This window comes from Adelges cooleyi, unplaced genomic scaffold, assembly GCF_023614345.1.
Source record: "Adelges cooleyi isolate 19-005CV unplaced genomic scaffold, UGA_ACOO_1.1 ACOO_flye_CR_arks_rails_tigmint_CR_PRNA_8, whole genome shotgun sequence".
Classification (NCBI taxonomy): Eukaryota; Metazoa; Arthropoda; class Insecta; order Hemiptera; family Adelgidae; genus Adelges; species Adelges cooleyi.
In genome coordinates, this window is record NW_026096513.1 from 1,412,610 (window position 1) to 1,433,699 (window position 21,090).

Below are 21,090 nucleotides of genomic sequence, written 5' to 3' on the forward strand. Positions count from 1 at the left end.
TGTGTGTCCTAAATACAAAAACGAATAGAAAAATAAATTTTACTATCAAATATCAGACTAATGAGCGTAATGTGTGTACAAAAGCTATACGCGCACACAGTAATAATAGAATGATTAGCATGCATTTCTTCAGCGAGTGGCGAAGGATAAACAATACGCTATCTAAAGTCAACTAGAAGTAAAACACAAATTCAAATTGTTTTTCGATAAAATTAACACAGAAACTGAACGGAAAGCAAACAGTTTTCGAGTGCTTAATATGCAACACTTGAGAAGTCCGACGGCAAACAAACGGGGAGAGAAGACGGCGACCGTTAAAGTGAATGGGTAAGGTTAAAGTAAAAAAAAAAATAATAATTTCGTTTGAACGCCCGCGTTATAATATGTAAATTGATCCACTACTTTAATTTCGTCATTTGTTTCAATGAATATATCATTATCTGTAAAACATCATAACGGTATACGCACACACGCACAAGCACACTTTCTCCCTTCTCGTCTGCCGCTGCCCCGCAGGACTAATAGGAAAGCCGTCTGTGACTCATCGCCGTTGCCGCCGGTTTTCAACAGTGTACAAACCGGCGACCCTCTGCTATGGTAGTCGCCACTACGGCGAGAATGACTCATTTATCGTTTTATATCATACACATCTACATGACGTATTGATTATACCGTTCTGCCGAGTACAACCACTACTACAGTCGGACAGACACTTGAAAGTCGCGTGGTGTTCGCATGCTTTATTTTTATGAATTGACGACACCACTGCCACAGGCCACAACAATCGTAGATAGCTATCTAAATTAAAATCATACTTTTACTTTCGAATCGTACATGTAAAATGCTCGTTTGATGATTTCTAAGCAATCAAAACTCGCGCACCGAGCACAGTACTACATTATCAGTAGGAATACATTTCATTACAGCAGCGGTATTGCAATTAACTGTTAGAAATCCCTCGATTAAGAATAGGCGATATCACATCGTTTTCAATTTGAAGTGATAGTGAGTTATGGGCTATGGTTCGACAAATGAGCTGTGTTGTATCATTACAACAGACCGAGTGAAGACTTATAGCAAAAATGTATAGCACGATAAACCGACATAGGTCACCCCCTAAACGGGAAAAAGTAAGTGTACTCATATATAACATTACTTGATGTGGTCAATCGAGTTAATAGTAGTAATGCAACGAGGCTATTAATTTAAAAAAATAAATAATAAATGCTTATTAAATAATTGCTGGAACTATGAAATCATCCAAAGGCCTTAACGTTATAATCAAAACCGTATACTAGTATTTAACTATTGATAATTAAATTAGATTTCACTCATTCAACATAGTCGTTTAAAATTATACAATAAAAAAATCATAATTCATAAACGACACGCCAAAAAAAAAAAACGTCACTACTGTTACAAATGTTCATGTTTACAAACGATTACCCCAAAATTATTATTAATACTAAAAACGTAGTTCGGCAATATTTAGATAATTTTTCGAAAGACTGACGAATAGTTTTTTGATTCGAATAAAAAAAACCGATTAAATGATTTATTATGAGGTTTTTTTTTGTATTTTATTCTTTTTAGGCTAATTATTTTATTGTTGACAAAATTCAAAAACTTATTTGAGATTTTATTAAACTATTTTTGTCATTCGTTATTAGAAATATAAAATGCCCAACTCTTACTTTAACACGACGTTGTATCATATTATTTTTCGGAAGCGGTACCTATGTTTTGTTAAGCACATTGTTATTATTTATGAATCACCGTGTAAAAATCATATCACGACCTTGCGCAAATTCAATGCCGATATGCTAGTGCACCGAATGTTGTTCGCAAAAATTATGACTCACGCAGTCTTGTATTGATCCGAGCCCCCGAAATTGTATGAGTAACCAGAGATAGAAATGGAAAATTTGGTAAAAAGCTATTAGTTGTACCAAGTATTACACATACAAGACTGAGAACAGTAATAAGACTGGTCATAATACAAAACTCGTTTACGCTACCTGATGACACGTCCAGACGATCAGTTATCATAAAAAGACATCTTTACAGAGATGAGCAGCACGCTTTTCAAGATTTACCTCGGCACGGGAAATGTACGTACATCTATTACAAAGGGTCACATACACGAGTACACAAGCTTTGGCGGCATTTCAAGACATCCGACAACAAACCATAATTGATTTCCCTCTAGGGTTTTGGCTGTTATCTCGGTCTGGTAGTCTGATTAAATATGTCCCCCCCCCCTATGTATAGTACGCACCCTTGTCGTATCTTCGCCAACATTAGTTTACCACCAAAACAAATTGAACAAGACACCATAAAACAATTAGCGGTATTAATCATCAAAACACAACTATGACATCGGTCGTTAAATAATAAAAATAGCAACGATAAATTTAATAGCAAAAACTTGTATAAATCGCACTTTATACTAACATTACCAAAAAAACACTATTTTTTACATTTTAATAATGAATGAAAATATGTCTAAAAATTACATGAGAAAGTCATTTTTGTTTTATTTTACTTGTTAATCAAATTAAAATGTTTGGCTACAAAAATATACTTTACAAGAAACTAACAATATTTTTCCAAGAACAAATAATATGTGGTTAGGACAAATCATAAATATTACTAACCGATATGCATTCCGCTTGGACAATAAAAAATAATTTGAATCTATTAAACGCCTTTTACTAGTCTACCTCTAGAGTGCCTAAACGTAATGAAACACCTGTCTACGGACGTACATAAAATAATCTGCTGACAAAACAGGAATTCAAAAGCAGTAAAATGTTGTTTTTTATATTTCATGAAGCGTTCATTGACATCTAACGTTCTAACAACTGGTCGTTTATTTAGATGCCGTTCTTCAATCCCATTGCTGACCTTATACATTTTTATATTACACAACATTTTCGATTGACTGGTAGGTTTCGGTTTAAAAGTGGTTCTTAACTTTTTAAATTGAAAAAAAGAGACCTTTTCATACAATTTAATTTGCATAATACTATGATATTGAATACTGGACGTAGTAAAAGCCGTAGACATTAGGAGGCGACCATGATTGTGTTGTCAGTAATGTTTCATGTGGTGGCCACGTGCACGACACACAGTCTCTAGAAGAGGCGACACGCACGATAAGCTCGTAAGGCAAGGGGTTGATGACGCCGAATCACGACAATGACGTCATACCGTGTGATTAACGTCTCCGAACTCGCATTTTTTCCTCAGATTATTTTATTTTAAACGAGAGGCGGGCATTCGCTATCATTCACTGAACTCTATATATGGAACGCGTATTCAGATTGAAAAATTGAATTAAAAAAAAATATATACATTAAAATTTTATAATATCATAGACAGTAAAAATGCTACGTCACTTTTCCATGATACATATTAAAATGTTAGGTTAGGTGATGATAATATGTTGATAACTCCGTCATATATTTGATAAATCATAGAAAAAACAACAAATATCATGGACAACACAATTACTGTACACAAAAAGGCAGCCTCCTATCAGGGAACATTTTCATAAGCAGCTGACTATAGGCAATACGCGTTCTATATATTTTCAGTGCTATCGGTTAAGACGAGTGACAAAAAAAATAAAATAAAAGACGCCCTTAATTGGAGACAACAATGATAGATAACAATATTATTATGGCGGTTGCCGACAGACAAATTAATAAAATATTAACATGTCCGACGACGTACTATAAATTCAGACGAGTGCCAAGTGCATCCTTGCAAGAATACCTTTAGCCAACAGCTATTTTTTTAAACTTCCATGCAGTTTTGTTAATGTACGACAGGAAACCGAGTCAGGCTATAGAGATGATAACGCGAGGTCAAAACACCGTCGTCCAATAAACGACCAACTATTTGGAATTCGTTGTTAAACATTCGAACAAATTATATTATTTATTATTATCATCATCACCACCGTCATTGGATAAAAATTACGAGCTGAAAATAACTCCGGTTTAATCAAACGAGTCAAAATCGATTTCCTGCGCTTTGGTAATCGACACTAGGGTCAATAGTGCAAGCGACGATAAGCAGAACAATGGGCACAAGAGAGAAAATAATAACATTAAAAGGCTATACCGGTATGAATTATTGGTATTATTATACGGGCAATAAAAAGCCTTAAAAGAGTGAACTATAACTGCGGTCGTCCCGCGTCGAGGAGCGCGTTTATCGAATCAAAAAATCTGTCATGCCCGAACGATAAATCCACAAAACGGTTGATTACAGTCGAATAAGCTTGTCATGATGAACCAATCAGTTGATATACACAAGCAACACACGTGTACGCGGGCCCTGTACAAAATATTTTAGCGCCAATACTGAATAAAAATGAGACGCTCTTTTCCGGCGAGTCGTCATAAAGAGTGTAGTAGGCCTTGTCTTTTCCTTTGTGCAGTAGTTCGCATACCTCAGATAAGACGAATGAATTAAATTTGTTTTTTCGACGATATGAAAAAAAAATATATAATAACAATGTTCTTATCGAAATATTTTACTTAAAACCGTGAGATATTTTAATAGTTAAATTTTTTTTTTTACGTCGTTGCCTCGCGAGAGGAAAAAATTATAACGATTATAAAAAATAACAGCACATTGCGTCATGGTTAAGAATAGTGCTGCTGCTGTTATACGAACGCACTGCCATCTATTATGTATAATATGTATACCACAACAGAAATAGAGATATCCGTTGTTATCACGACGTGGGCGATAAATGTAAATCGGCAGTCGATTCGTCAAAAACGAAACAATAGGCCGTTGCAAGAATTTCGGTATGTGTAGTATAATATACATGCATTATAATAATATTGTGTAGGAAAAAAACAAGACTCGACCCAAACGCATAATTATTAGAATACATGAAAATATCACATTTCCTGCGGTCACGGTTTTGGTTTACATCGATACACCACCGCTTGTCATTCCGTCGTATTGCGTTATGCCTAGTCCACAAGAGGTGTACATAAACACACACACACACACAAGTCGGCAAGTGTATTATACACATAAATACAATTTAAAAAAAAAATAATAATAATGAAGGGAGTAAACAAACGTCATCAAACACCGATAGAATTACTACTACTGCTACGACATAAAGAGAATTAACTATCGTTGCATGGTCATTCGGTTACTCATACAAGAACTCCGTGCGCAAACAAAGATAATGTGTTGGGGTCAAAGGTAAGATAGACTTCAGTGTCCTGAAGGAATTACAAAAGTTTCCTACATAAAAATGTCAATTAAACTAATTAAATTATCTCGTTTGGCGAGTAAGGGCTTAGGGCGAAAAAAGAATAAACCTAACACTATCTCAAGAGACTATTATGTTAAAGATTTTTTTGGTTAGACAACGTACGTTTCATAACATCGTTATAAATACTGACACATTTTTCGCTTTTTTTATATATAATTTTACTGCAAGGCAGTTATTGTAAACGTTCCGTCACCGATGCGACAGTTATGACTTACGAGGGATTATACCACTGTAGATGTGATTGAGATTCGTTAGAAACAATAACTCTGCTAACAACATCTGGCCTCCAGAGTTTGTTTGTGGTTAGCCAATTTTTTCTTTATTTCTCAGAACATATCAAACAAACCTATTGGTGTACAGATACATCGCTACTAGACTATGAAACGTAATACTACTAAAAAAAACAGAAATAAAGAAATATAATATAATATTATTACCACCAGATAAGTGGTAAGCAATAACACGAAGAAAAAAAAATTAGCGAAACATTTTCTTCATTTTTTCTGACAAGTTAAAGGAATTTTGCGATAACGTTTATTATTACTATAATTTACAAGATCATTTCGAAACTATGAAATTCCTTTGGCAAATGTTCAAAAAGATAATTATTATAATGTTCATAAAAACTTATCGCAATTTGCCATAAAATATCAAAATGCGTAACAACCAATACGTTTTGTACAAAGTAACATATGTAAATTAAAATTGTATAATTACAAGTAAAATAAAAATACAACGAATCGACAGCCGTGCGTCATACAACGATCGTGATCAACAATTATTAACAGTCCAAATTTTATAACGATATTGTTACTGTATAGAGAAAATCGTTTACCACTAACCCTCGACTGAGATATAAATTAAAAATGTAACTGGTAAAACTTTATTTTTACTCCGATTTCTGTGATCTGCATGCGTACCTGACGAAGAGTACTAATAATAATTGCAATTTAACACTATACGGTCGGTTCCCACCCATCACACAACTATCACCGGTGTCATTATGTGTTAGCGTGAGTGCACACAAAAAATACTATTATTATAATAGTAACAATAATAACAAATGCATATTGTAAGCATTAGAGGGGAGAGAGACGTCGGTGTGTTGTAAACGAAATGGACAAATCGTGTCGTGCCGAACCGACACAACAGAAACGGTCCGGGCGATAGTTGAAGCTTTTCACTTTCTGTTGTGTGTTATTATTGACAAGGCGGCTGCAGTTGGTAGTGTCGACGCTTTCGTGTGTAATATAAATAAATAAATATCATCATGTATTCCGATGGCGACCTATCCCCGGCTCATCGCGAGTGACTATATTACAAAAACGACACTTCCCCTCGTGCCACACGTCTCTCTACCACAGCCTATAGCCGCCTCTATTAACCATTCCGTTCACTCAACGCATGCGTTTAACAAACAATATTTATGTACAGTTGGTACCCGAGTAAAATCCCAATGCCAACCATTTCCTTACACCGACAGGAAAATAAAATCTTCGAAATATCCTTTCCGGTAACCACTATTAGATAACTTGCCCAATTTTCAACGACTTTTTTAAAAAGAATACCTAGTCCTAAAACGTAAAAATGTAGTTTCTTGATTCTCCATAGACTTATTACAATTTATCAGTTTTAAATATTGTTATTTAATTTTATCGAGGTCATAAACAATTTTAATTATTATAGTATGGCAATTTACATAAAATTACAGTCACTATGACATTAATTTTGGGGTCTACATTTTACACGATTATAGATAAACTTAATAGTGTGATAATCGTTATGTCACAATATTTTCAATTTAATATAGAGTAATATTCAGCATTTTATCATGATTTTCCCGACATTAATAAGGTTATGTATATATATATATATATATATGGAAACAACCGTGTAACATTCGAAACAACGTTTCATTTCATTTCATACACCATTATTATTTATACCTACTTACCTTCTAATCTATATACGATAGTAGCCGTAAGGCCGATAATGACATGTATAATAATAAGAGTTGACGACAATTGCGAACAATGTCTTGAAAACGATTCAATTGTGTAGCAAAGATAACCCATGAATGTGTGCACGATTAACCGTACACGAACAATATAGACCCACTTATTAGTCGATAATGATTACAGTCGAGCAACAAGTATACCGAATACACAACACTCGACGAAATAATACTTACGTTATGAACGAATCGGTTTTTTGAAAAATTTAAATATTTAAAATAGTCGTATAAATGTTTGTGAAGTTTGCGGTCGACTATGGTTTGGCCGGCGGTCATTTAATTAACATACCCAACAATTATTGTTGTATGAAGACTTAACAAATACACGTGGTATCTACAAAAAACTACATGTTAATTTTTAATCGAGCATACGTTTAACGAGTCGAAACAACTTTTTCGTTTTTATCCTTCGGTCAGTCACGACAGTCTATTTTCAGTACTATATATTTCATGTTTCATTATTTAATTACCGGTCTATAGTGTAGCACATCGTGGCTTAAAGGAGAATTGAAACGCTCCCGAGACGACAGACATTCACGGTAACAAAAATAATAGGGAGGTACAAAACCTTTTAGACAGGCTATTGAAAGATATCAGACTTGTTGTTTAGTCTCCGAGGAAATCTATTTCCGTGATAAAACATCCTGTATTTACCCGGCGGAGGAGATAGTCGAAAATAGGGACTTTGAAAAAAAACAAACAAGGCAGGATTTTACTAAAATCTGGGCACGGTTAAAACGTTCGGGAGTACACCCGGAGGCTGTCTGAACCGGTTTACACGCGCGACGTATAGACACAAACACACACACACATACATACATACATAATATATTTTTACTTAAATACCCTTGTGGAGGTTATTTCTTATACGATGATGAAGGATTTAAGGTTCAAGGTCGTCGGGTCGCACGTCTGCGTACGCCACCATCAGCCGCTGCATTACACAAATATTTTTTTTTCGGGACTTTAACAATACCAACTCTGTTAAGGGGTCCCGAGCTACAGGATTAAACGAGTCTCCTATTATTATTATTATTATTATTATTATGTAAAGAACCAACTCGAACGTTACACAGTATATTATATTATATGGCATACGAGGTGATAGAATTAATCTATATTATTATATCATACACAATGACAACGAGCAGTCGTGGTCTCGAGTTCCCCTTCTCGTTGCCGATTCAGAACACGTTGCGATCGGACTAGCCATAATCAATCGACAAAAGATAACCATTTTATTATTATTTTTCTTATATAAAAAGTGTTGTGACCTTAACTAGGGAATGGGGAACGAATCGGATATTTTCCATACAACGGAGGGTTCTCTTTCTTTAGTTTTGTCCATTCCTCCTCTCCTGAAATGGTGAAAGTAGTTGGAAAAAAAAAACAAAAGCACAAGCAAGATAATGTTGAAGATCAGATACAATGTCACAAACTCTCCGAAAAGACAATTAGTTTAGTGTACCTGCCATGTGCAACTGTTTTTGCAATAGAAAGTTTGTCGTGCACGACTATTGCCAATTTGCATAGGGTGACAGTATTTTCATTAAAGATTAATAAACTCGTTTACAAAACATTGAGCCGGATTGCAAAATTAACAATGTACATTTGTTTTAAGTTTATAACGAGGTAGCTTGGTTGTGTAGTAACATAAATTCTGTTGAGCTAAGTATTTAAATACTTAGTGTCACAATGGTTTGCATTAAATTAGGATCAAACCATTTACCATTAGAGACTATAAATAGCTAATAATGCAAAAAGATTTGGTTGTTGAACGACCCGTCGTTCATTTAACCGTAGCTTGAGTTTTGCTAAAGGCCAGAGATTAACGTCGCTAGATAAAACGATTGTTTACCGGAAATTTAAAAAACAAAATAGCATTATTGGCACTGATGTATTGACTATTGATTTATTTGACTTTTGACAAGTTCAATAATAGCAGACGAATATGAAATTGCTTAAAGTGAAATCCGCAAAATACCTTGTAGGCGCTACACAATAGAATATTATATATATATAGTGCATTCACATAACACACAACCAACAGGCCTAATTAACAATGTAATTACAATTTACACACGGAAACCTTCGGAGTTTTCACGTAGAACACAACTGAATTCATCGGGAAGACGACCTACGCATTACTCTCGTTAAGCCCCTCAACAATTACAATTTTTAATATTATTGTCTGACGTTTTTTTGGGCTAATTCGAGGAGGTCATTCGGCGGATCTCTACTATGCCGAATACTAGCTTAATAACACGTAACTGATTTGGCTTTCAATACGGACAATATTATTATATTATCATTACAAAATCATGACTAACCGTGTAACTATTTCGTTTTGCGACTTCATTGTAAAGCAAACATAGTAAAGCAATACGAGTAGTAGTAAATCTTTGAATATATGCGAAGGACAAAGAAAAACTGGCGCGCTGCGGCGTAGTTGTTGTTGCGTTGGGATAAAAAAATAGACTACGGCTCATGATCTCCACCGAATATTGTACTCGGAATGCCATCATAAACCGCACTTAGATTGGGTACCTATAAAAATTACTCAAGTACGGTATGCGGTCATGTATCAATCGTGATTGGAATTATTGCAGTATATTGATAATAATATTACAACTTATAAGTATACACACTTCACAGCCGTATTGCCTACACCGTGTTGTGCAATTGGATTCCGATAGAAATTTCGCAATTGTATTCTATGCGACGTAGATTGGCGTCTACCAACACCTAGTTGCAATGCATTATGACAACGGCAGTATAATTATAAATTCATTGAGGCGACCACGGTCAAGGGGAAAAAATACACATATCTGCTCGAAGCCTATGACACCGCAGACGACAACGACACTATATCATCGTGCACAGTCCATCGACTCGCATCGGAGAGCAGCGAGACGTAAACCCGCCCCGTCGGCTCTGAAAGGTTTCTTTGGAACTTGTGCAGATCCCAACTGTTCTCAGCCGTCACGTCATGTATAATCTATGACAGAACCATGTGATTTCTCGAGTACATCTCGCTCAAAAATATTTGTTTAGGGTAGGTCTGGCATGAAGTCAAAACCCCGGCACACACGCGGGTTTCCTGTCGGCTACGCGACCCGCCTTGAAAAACTAAGGAAACAGGAAAAAAGGGCAACATTCCGACCGGAGGTACAGCGGATAGGTAACCGAATTTTTCGAACACAGCACATTAAAAAAAAAAATTAAATAAAGATGTCTGGCGCCGGAAGAAGAGTCTATAGATTGCCTTCGACAGATATAATACGTTATAAGGCGTCTTCAGGTTTTTACTATTAACTTACTTACACGTGTCAACCTAGGGTGTCCACCCAACGGGCCTTTTTACCATACTGGCTTCAAAAATGAGGACGGGAAAGGGAGTGATGGTTGTCTAAGATATTATATTATATTAACCTTGAAGTATCTGAATGAGAAATATTTTAAAAGGAAAATAATACAAAAGCATAATATGAATAAAACTGCTCGGTCTGCTCATAGCTAATTAAATCAATAAAAATACCAGTTCGAAAAAATAAGGTAAATAACGAAAATTACTGAGCTATTTATACATAAAGGTACCAATACGCTTAAAACTTTACAAATTATTATTGTATTAAGACCAGGTACGGCTTGTTATTTTTACCTAACACCTAGCTGCATAAACCTAAATTATTAACGCTAATTAGTAAACACATAGCGCTTAAAATATGTTACGTTGTGTGTCAAATGTTTTAGAGGTAAGTCTTCTGTAAGTACCTAAATTAAATACGTTAACTTAATTGCAATGTCTGTACTAATAAAACTATTAGTATAGTATTATTTATATTTTCTATACATACAGTTTAAAACCAATTCGATGGGAAATGTATTTTTTTTTCTATTTTACAGCATGACGAAAATACAATTAAAAAATGTTTTATATATTTCAATTTAAAAATAAGCCATCAGGCGAAAGAAACGGCAAAACTGACGGTAAAACTTCCAACGAAATAATGCTTAACGGGAGAACTTCCCTCCGCCAGTTCTCACTGCGCGATCATAAAACGTGAGGAAAATTATTTGAACTTGATTTCCTGGGCGTTTGGTCACCGGTCACGGGCGGCTGCCATGTTATGTACATAATTTTGTAACAGTAAAAAAACGAACGAAAGAAAGAATAATAATAAAAAAATCAGTATCCCCGCATTATAAACCATTGTTATGTCTCCCACCACGACCGCCGCGAATTTCGACCAACGCGTTTAGAGACTGACGAAACAAAGAAAACAAGTCGGTTATAACTTATAATCGAAACGGCTCACAAAGTATCAAACTCTCCACCGTGTTATTATGTTATTTTAGTTCTGACAAAACACAACACGCTACACTTAGATAATCCTTCACCGTGGACAACCTACGATTATTTTATTGGGCCTATTTATTATATATTATAATTTGCGTGTACACAATTATTGTGTTGGACCGATTATATACAAGGTGTTATCTGTTTGATAGGTTAAAATATACCCAATTAATTTATCACACAAAATAACAATCATCTAATTTGTGTAAGTAGTAGAAAACTCAGTTTCTTCGGCTTATAGTTGATATCACCTCAATTCGAAGATGAGGTATTGCTGAGATATTTCGGCTTTAGGTAAAAACTTAAGTATGTGAATACGATACCATTTGACACCACGTCGTACACGTGTAACCACAATATTGTAGTACTTTTATTACACACGTACGTTTTATCCCCTTTGGGTGATTTTTTTTCTTTGGTGCCAAATACAAATTCGCGATGGCTACGTGGCGACCGGACGGTTACCCCATGCCGGCAATGTATTGTTGCCGCCGCAGATATAAATGCATAGGCATGTACAATATTCCACCCTACATATTTTTGTGATCTATAATGTTGATCCTCTTTCCCACCGCTTCGACACATATCCACCAATCGCATTCCACTCGGGTCACTAATCGGACCACCGAAACAACTGCAGAGTACACAAATAATACTATAATATTATGCTGCTACTTTGGCCGCCGACCTCCGAATGCGGGTAGTAGGTATGTGACTAAACGATTATTTTGTCATGTGGGCAGACACACAAACACTAACACTATATTATCATCGGTTATAATTTGTCACGTTATAATTAATAACACGGACGGGCGTCAATATAATTAATAATAATTAGTTATCATCCAATTAACACATTATTGTAGACGATGCGAGATGGGGTCAAGAAAATATTAAGCAACATTCATCTGGACTTATTGTCGTCATCGTGGTTTTGCGAAACGCCTTAAATTGACCGTTCAATATTATTATTCGTGGTCGCCATCGCATTATTATCGGCACGACATACAAAACTAGAACCCTACTATCGAGACTGAATAGAAAACAGAAGAAAAACTAGGGCAACGCGCAGTTACTTTTTCCTGGACACATACAATGACGGTGTGTGCCGCCGCCGGCTACGACCATTTTGTTTTTGATTATAAACTGCGCATACATACATAATATTATACAATATAAGTATATATTATATATATATATACACACAGGGTCCGGATAATACTGGGACGTCGGCGCCAACATAAAACGATTATCGCAGAAAGGAAGGAATGCGCCGAAAAGCAAAAATGCGCTACCGAAAGGGTGCACGCACATTCCGTAGAACGGCCCCTCTGTCGGCAGGCATACGCCACAAATATATTTATAGAAATTATTACATATTATTACTATTATTATTATTATATTATATTGTATTGTATTAGGTGTGAGGGGTGCGTGTAAAGCGATACGAAAATATATCAGTTTTATGGTGCCATAAAACACGGTCGTAAAAACCGAACACACGGGAGGGGGAAACATCAAATGACTAACTTACCGGGGTAAGCTTAGAATTAGATTAATCGTACGATTTTCTGTAGGGTTACAAATCTGTGGTCTTAAAATGAGAACATATAACAATACAATATCGGTACAGTAAACGCATATCATTTCATTTTATTTCATCCGCAGACATGTCTCCTCATCTCCAGCGAACAGGTTTGACTGCCCACGCGGGTCAAACGGAATAATAGTAGTAGTAGTAGTAATAATAATAATAATAAATCATCCATACGTTGGTATATACGGCTCTGTGACTTTTTCTACACTACACAGATTTCGTTTCAAAAGTGATATTATTCAAATCTGATCACAAAGGTCAACGGGCAAAAAAAAATATGAAACCTTCACTCATGTTTTTTTTATTACGAGAATGCGAGAAAAATATAATGCAGTTGAACGTACGATAGGAAAAAGGGAATTATAATATAATTTATATTTTATCTACCTACTTGCCGACGTTTGTAAAAGTACCTAGCCGAGTATTTTTTTGTTGTCGATAATGAGGAAAGGCAAAATTGGTCGTTATGAAATGTACTACGCTTAATTATTAAAAGCGTAGACTTTAAACTCACGACTGGTAATATACAACAGATATGTGTTAGTGTTTACCAATTAACCACGACAAATCAGTAGAAATGTTGTTTAAAAATTATGTATATTATTTGCCGTTGCCCATTAGTTACGGTTTATAACAATTTTTCCCATTACACTTTTAGAATCGTAAGCCGCTGTAAAGTGTACACTAACCATAATAATGTGTTTTTATCTACGATTAAAATGCATTTACCATTTTATCTTACGATGTTAGAATACTTCATGACTATAAGGGCTGGTTTATACATATATATATATATATACATATAACAAAACTAAATGCCTTCGTAAAAAAAAAAATTGCCTAATTCAGTCTACACATATTAATTAAGTGAACTAGTTCAATAAAGGTTATAAGATAATAAAAACGATCCTTTTGAATGCGTCGTTAAATTTGGGAGTAAAGCAACAATCATAAAACTATGATGGGGACGAGCTAAATATTATCAACAATATATTAATTTGGCCCTTTCCCGTATACAGTAGCATGTTATATAGACTACCCGCACAGATAAATTTGTTTTTACGGCCTTTTAAACGACATCGACGACGGTCAACTACCACGGGGTTGTGCCATCCATATTTTCTCAACTCGCTTTGACGACTACCCTCGTCGCATTTTATAAATACACACGCCCTAAACAACATTTACCACCACACGTTCAGACATTAAACAAGCGGCTCCCGCACACACATACCGTACATATAGGCGTAACGAGGGCAATCGTCGCCGCACCCTCACGTCCGCGACCCCACAAACATAGTCACCCCACCCCGGCCCTCATGACCGACCGTATATTTGTGTTATCCACCGAAAATTCACTACTGTTCTCATTCTGGGGGTCGCATGTTCTATGTCTACCGTACACACGGCGGCGCAGCGTAAAAAATAGAAAGATACAAAAAAAAAAAACAGAATAATAATAATAAGTAATAAGAAAGATATCGTGCCATCAGTCTGTGTCTAGCGGTAGAGTGAAAAATAAAATAATAATATTTTTCACCACGCCTCCAAGTGTGTAGTAAATGCGCACACCTGAAATTCTCAAGGGCGGTTGTCCAAAGAGAAGCGCGAGCGAGCGAGCGGGCGGCTGGCCAACAACGGCAAGCAGCAGATGGTCTCGCAGTGAGACCGCGCGGGGGGACGACGACGACGGGCAAAACGCGGAACCGGTGGACCGTGGTCTGTACGCCGCCGCCGCCGCCGTTGTCTTCCAGGTTTCGGCCGAGTTCGCGCTAACAGTGTATCCCGCCGCGCGTACCCGTCCGCAGGGGTTCACAACACGACCGCGTCTCGCACATTATTATTATTCAATCGGTATCAATAATAATAACATACAAACACACACCTCTACTAAAAATAAAAAAAAACCCGTCCACAATAACACGATATTATATTATTATATATACCTACGTGCCCGCAAAGGGCATGCGTATCGTAACGGGAAATGTAACGCAAGTCGTCCGACGACTGCGAGCAGCATTACAAGGAAAGGACGACCGGAGCCGGCGGAATAAATGTCGGAAAAGGCGAGGTCCGGCGCGCGGTCTTGGACGACGCTCGCATTCCTCAAACGACGGAAAGATCCTTGTCCGAAAAACGTACATCGTCGCCGTCGATGGTTGTAATGGGCGAACGGACGACGGGGGAAGGGGCGGATAATCCTTTAGGTAGACGGTCGCGACCGACGAATATATTGTTATTCAACTATATAATACCAAAATGTCGTTGATTGTGTGTACAGATAATAATAATAATATTATACACGCACACACATGCTGATGTAATTTACATTGATTAGAGACCTCACAAACGACGTTCGAAACTTGAACGCACGAACCAAAACGTCAACGCTAATACGTTGATTTTATGCCGGTATTCGTAAGATTCGTTATGGATCATTAAGAGCAGCTGTAAACAAATTCGGCGCGAAAGTCAATAACGAGAATTCCATGAATAATAATATTAATTACTGTCGACAAATTGTACACAGACGACGCGATGGGCGCGCGCTATGGCCGTTCAAGCGAAAACCGATGTGATCGATTAACTATAGAAATTAATTTTCAATTTACATTCGAACGGTGTTAAAAGCGACGTAAATACCGAAAAAAAAAACAAGGCTGTACGATAAAACGTCTCAACTGGTAGTTACGCGAAGTCAACAGGCGTTAAATAAATCAAATATAATAATAGGTACACCTGAAATTATTTTTATTTTGCAATTTTTGATTACAAGCCAGAAACGTACGGGACGTCCGGAAATCCGTCTGCAAAACACGTCAAAAGTCCGGATACGAACCGCGCAGGAAGTTCACGCTGAGGTCACTGAATAATATGTATGCAAAAAGAACGCTATGAATACGAATACATATTTATAAGCGCAGCTATTGGCTACGTCAACGACATTTCACAGGATCGGCGGCCGCATTTTTCAATTTCAAAGAAGTCGATAACTGGAAACGTTTTGTCGGATAAATATAACAAAAAAATTGGAAAAATTAAAGAGATTACTGGGAAAAATGACGATTTTCTATGTTAAACATTAAAATCCATTCACGGACGAACCAGAGATTTTACGGTCTAATATTCTGTAATCGACAGTTTTTTTTTTTTTTTACACACATTTAATTCATTAGTGTCGGTCAACAACTTTTGGCGACAGCAAACAATAGTCTTTAGATACCGACTGGACAACTCGCCGGCGTAAACGGACATGTTAGGAAAAATATGTTAATAATGGCATACGGTAAGATCGCCTAAAATATACTTTGGGAAACCCTCGTTTGCTGGAACGGGGACCTTCCGCAAACCAAACCACCCTAACCTCCCAAACTGCGCACCACAAAAACTCGTGACCATAATATTCGCACAATCGCGAATCCGGCGAGTGACAAAAGAATTGAATACAATACAAAAGGGTTTTACATAAAAAAAAAAAGCCTCTCGACGACGGGGAATTGCCGCCGAGACTTCGACGGTGGCGCATTAAGTTGTTTAATAAATTATTACGGCCAGCCGAAGAATCGAACGCACACTGGTATTACATTTGAACATACATAAATATGCATGATATATCTGTAACGCGTGTGAGTAAAAAAAAATTGAATTCCATTAACGGTAAAAACTAAACAATGTAAAATGACATGTTATAAAACTCACCTGGCCGTGACTGGTTTTCGGCGAACGTTAGGCGCGCGCGTCGTCGCGATAAACGTTTGATTTAAATACGAGAAGTGTATTGCCTGTACTAAGCCGGTGTAAATACACTACCGGAACACTGTGATTAAAGTTCTAGACGAAATGTACTACGTTTACGGTGGTATATTTTGATAAAAAAAAAACTGTGGCGTACGACAGATAATTAGAATTTAAAAAAAAACCGAATTCGGTCGACTGAACGCGATTACAGTGCTTCAAGCATCGAAAACAACGACGTTCTGCTAGCACCGCACGGCCTCGGAATCGGTTTTGCCGTTGTCCGAATGCCGTATCCGCGAGATTCGCCGCCGACCAATCGGAGACGCCCGTTACCGACGCCGCCAACAGGGCTGCCAATATAGGGTGTGGTCGGTCCGGCCGGCGTTCCGGTGGCCGATTACTCCGCTTACGTGACCACACTGTCGCCAACGTGGCGCATATCATTTCTATAAAAAATATACAAAATATGTTTTAAGTGATAACTGATAAAGTCCGAACGGTCGTCCCGATGACCGATCACATACCAAATTTATTTTAAACCACTTTTAAGCCTTTTGCATTTATAAGAAACGTAATACAATTTTCGTAAGTCGAAAATAAAGAAAGCTACATTATTGTTGTAAGTATAAATGTTTGAAAAAACATAATATAATATTCTGTAATTAGATTGTGAGCCTAGAATAGATGCTCTAACTAGTAAATTGTAGGGGGTTTGGCTTTTTTTGCCAAATACCTAGATTTAGTATTTTACTGCGCATGTTTTAAGCTTACAATCGTTTACAAAAACTTGTTAAGCCATTTACAAGGTATAGTATAGTTATGTATTTGGTCGAAAATCAATGTGGAACTTTCATCCCATTAGACTAAATGTTATTATTTCAACAACAAAATAGTTCTAATTGCAGTTTATTAAGTATAACTGACAAAAGTTAAAAGTACTACAACAAAATTAGTTATTCCGGTAAAACAATTAAACTTCTTTATATTCTATTTTTTTTTGGCAAATAAAACAATTTAAAGTATAAATTAACTGAACGAGTATCGAAAAAAAATTTTATCTTTCGGTTTTTTTATTCTAAATATTATATTGTTTAAACATATTACTTTGAAAAACTTTTTCACTATAATTCCGAATTACAGAATCGATAAAATAAAATTCAAGACAATTTAATATATATTGTAAAAGTTTTGAGTCAATAAGATATTAGTTAAAAATATAAGACATTTTGAGTGAGAACTTGAAAAATCACTCTCTTAAACAGTGTAAAAACTGATTAAATACTCTTTAATTCTGATCCTACATGATTTTAATGTTTCGTTTTAACTAAGGCGCCAAATTCAAAAAATGTAATATGATGATAATCTAAATATGTTTTAATATATCTACTATCTATTTTTTTATGTTTTTTGAATAGATTACAAAATATTCATACCATCCTATTTTGTTATTATTATCAAAATTTAGATTAAATAAGTTTTAATTGAAATAAGATAAATCTAGCAATATGATTCATGTAGTAGCATTTAAAGCTGTTAATAAACATCATAACTAATGACAATAGTTTTAATGTAAAAAAAAAAAACAGGATTCATAAATTCTTTCTTGTTGTTTTTGTTTCGCTAATGTTTTACTTATTTCTGACCCTTGATGTTTTTTTTGTGGTAATTTAAGATGTTTGCAAGTCACCAGTATCACGGTTATATTACTGTGGCCAGAGGTCAAAATGTATAAACCTGATTATAACAACTATGACAAATTATTTACTTAATCGATAATACAAAATTGTTTACTTAGTATATTAAAAAACAAACTGCACTATTACTTCTGTTATTGTAACTGCTGTTTTTACTATGGGAAACAAATACTTAGCATTAATTCATTGGCTCAATAAAAACAAGTCAACTGTATTAATGATTTCGAATTCAATGTAAGTGTTCAAAGAGTTTTAGATGTTTTAACATTTAAACTCCAGAAAAATGTTTATCTTCTGTAAAAAATATTGTGATTTATTTTTACACCAACTAATACCTAATATTTAAAGTTTAAACATTAAGTTATTAAACACAATATTTTTAATTTTTAACTTATTGTGTTTACAATAAGTTGAATTTAATATTTTATTTTATTAACTTGCTAAGTGCATCGTTTTGTTCGTTATATTCTAATAAATATGTTGGATTCCTTTTGAATACAAATTGTTTTACTATATTCATTTATTCTTAATACTTCACTTTAGGTACTTATTCATTTTTTAATTTCATTTAAACAAAATTTAATACCCTTTTATTATGGGATTAAAATATTTTAGCAAATATTGATTTGTTAATGAGCTTGTCTATTATTAATTATTATTTTACATAAGTGTATAATAAGTATTCTTGTAAAACGTTTTAGTAGAGCAGAGTATTTTTAATGCTATATTTAATGTTTTTCAGAAAAATAATTATGTAATGTCCACACTAAATCATATTCAGCAAGTACGTCTATTATACAAGACAATTTTAAGGCTCCATCGAGGTTTACCAAAAGAATTGCAAGAGCTTGGCCAAACGTACGTAAAAAATGAATTTCGTCGTCATAAAAATTGTAGTCCAAAAGAAGCACATACATTTATGGTCGAATGGAGTGTATGTAATCTATTGCTTCTTTTTTGTTATATTCTATATAATTTCATTTGTTTTTAGAAATACACGTTGACATTATCCGAGCAGCTCTTGAAAAATACTAAGTCGAGTATTGGTTTTGGGAAAGATCTGGATACAACACCTGAGGTATTGAATTCATTCACCGATGATCAAATTTTACAACTCTATGATATGCTGAAAGCGACGACCGGAATTCATGATGAAACCGTTGAAGCTGAGATTGCTGCACAAGACAGTGAAATAAAGAAATAGGATTTAGAGATAGAATAATAAATTGTATGTAGTATGTTTAGTGTACTTGGATATTTGTCAGCTATTTATGTATGAATAATTAACAATATTTGTGTAAAAGGGTATAGTCAATTCCAATTAAAACTTTGCATTTGTTTTCCTAACCTAACCTAACCATTATCACAAATCCTATTAAATTTATTAATTTTTTTTTTAGAAAGCTAATAACTTAGTACTTGACGCTTAAAAATAAGAAAGCCTCAATATGAATATCAATATGAATGAAATGTTAGAAACCGAAACTGTAATGAAGTTTGTTCAAGACTTTTTCATTAACTACGATAAGAATCGTCACATATTACACACGCTGTTCGCTACAGATGGTACATTTATTGTGCTCGGCAATCGGGCGTGTGGGCACACAGCTATTCAACAGACAATGTTGAGTATGGCCACAACTACACATCAGCTTCGCTCCATAGACATACAGAATTTGCAAATTCCTCTAAGTGAGAAAGTTTCTATGTTCCAAGTGCTTTGTGCAGGCACTGTCGAATTTGGAAGCGACACACAGATACGGGAGTTTACAGCTTCTCTTATGGTTTGTTTTCAGCGACCAAGCACTTTGAATGTTGTATCATTTAACGAAAGATGCCAATGGCCCAAGTTATAATAAGCTTCTGTTATTTTAAAGGTACACTAGATAATAAGGACAAATAAAAGGTTATATTTGTATGTCTGAAGGTTTTGTTGTTTTATTTAAATACTGATAAATGTATTAATAAAAATATCTACTGTTTATGTACAAACCCCACCAAAATTTACTTTGTTTCCCATAAATAAATACACTTTAGTTAAGTTTAAATTATAATGTTCTTGTATATTATTATTATTACAGTTGTGTTTAATATTGTTATTGACCATTTCGTTTGTTTGTTTATGATATACTGTACATGAGTTTATGTTCAAAAGATATTTAACAAATTTATTAAAAAGTTGTTTTGTTTACCATCAATATGTTCAAATATATCATCAAAAAGTATTGTTTTTAAATACGATATCTTAGTTTTTTATAATAAAAAAAAAAATGTCATAATAATATCAGTTTGTAGAGACATGTTTTAATAAGATAATGCTATATGCAGTGCTGATTACCGTGCACTTAATGTTGAAGTATTACTCTATTAACTAAT

General features: G+C 35.0%; 2 protein-coding genes across 2 annotated transcripts in view; one reads left to right on the forward strand and one right to left on the reverse strand.

Annotated features, from left to right (window-relative positions):
• LOC126845563 (A-kinase anchor protein 200-like) overlaps positions 1–17,272 on the reverse strand; it is a 37,499-nt gene extending 20,227 nt beyond the window's left edge. The window contains exon 1 of the mRNA XM_050584271.1: positions 16,982–17,272. The gene's annotated coding sequence lies outside the window, so the exon portion shown is untranslated. The remainder of the gene's footprint in view (positions 1–16,981) is intronic.
• A 220-nt stretch (positions 17,273–17,492) lies between these two features.
• On the forward strand, positions 17,493–20,285 carry LOC126845564 (succinate dehydrogenase assembly factor 3, mitochondrial). The gene is made up of 4 exons (XM_050584272.1): positions 17,493–17,639; positions 19,457–19,648; positions 19,706–19,942; positions 20,115–20,285. The coding sequence occupies exons 2-3, from the start codon at positions 19,472–19,474 to the stop codon at positions 19,916–19,918; spliced, it is 390 nt and encodes a 129-aa protein (XP_050440229.1). The 5' UTR covers positions 17,493–17,639; positions 19,457–19,471; the 3' UTR covers positions 19,919–19,942; positions 20,115–20,285.
• The last annotated feature ends 805 nt before the right edge of the window (positions 20,286–21,090 follow it).

What these genes read in the sequence shown, in the direction of transcription:
- LOC126845564 (XM_050584272.1), top strand. Translation starts at nt 19,472, where the DNA reads ATGTCCACACTAAATCATATTCAGCAAGTACGTCTATTATACAAGACA. An exon ending in CATTTATGGTCGAATGGAGT is followed by an intron (nt 19,649 to 19,705) that starts GTATGTAATCTA and finishes ATTTGTTTTTAG; the next exon opens with AAATACACGTTGACATTATC.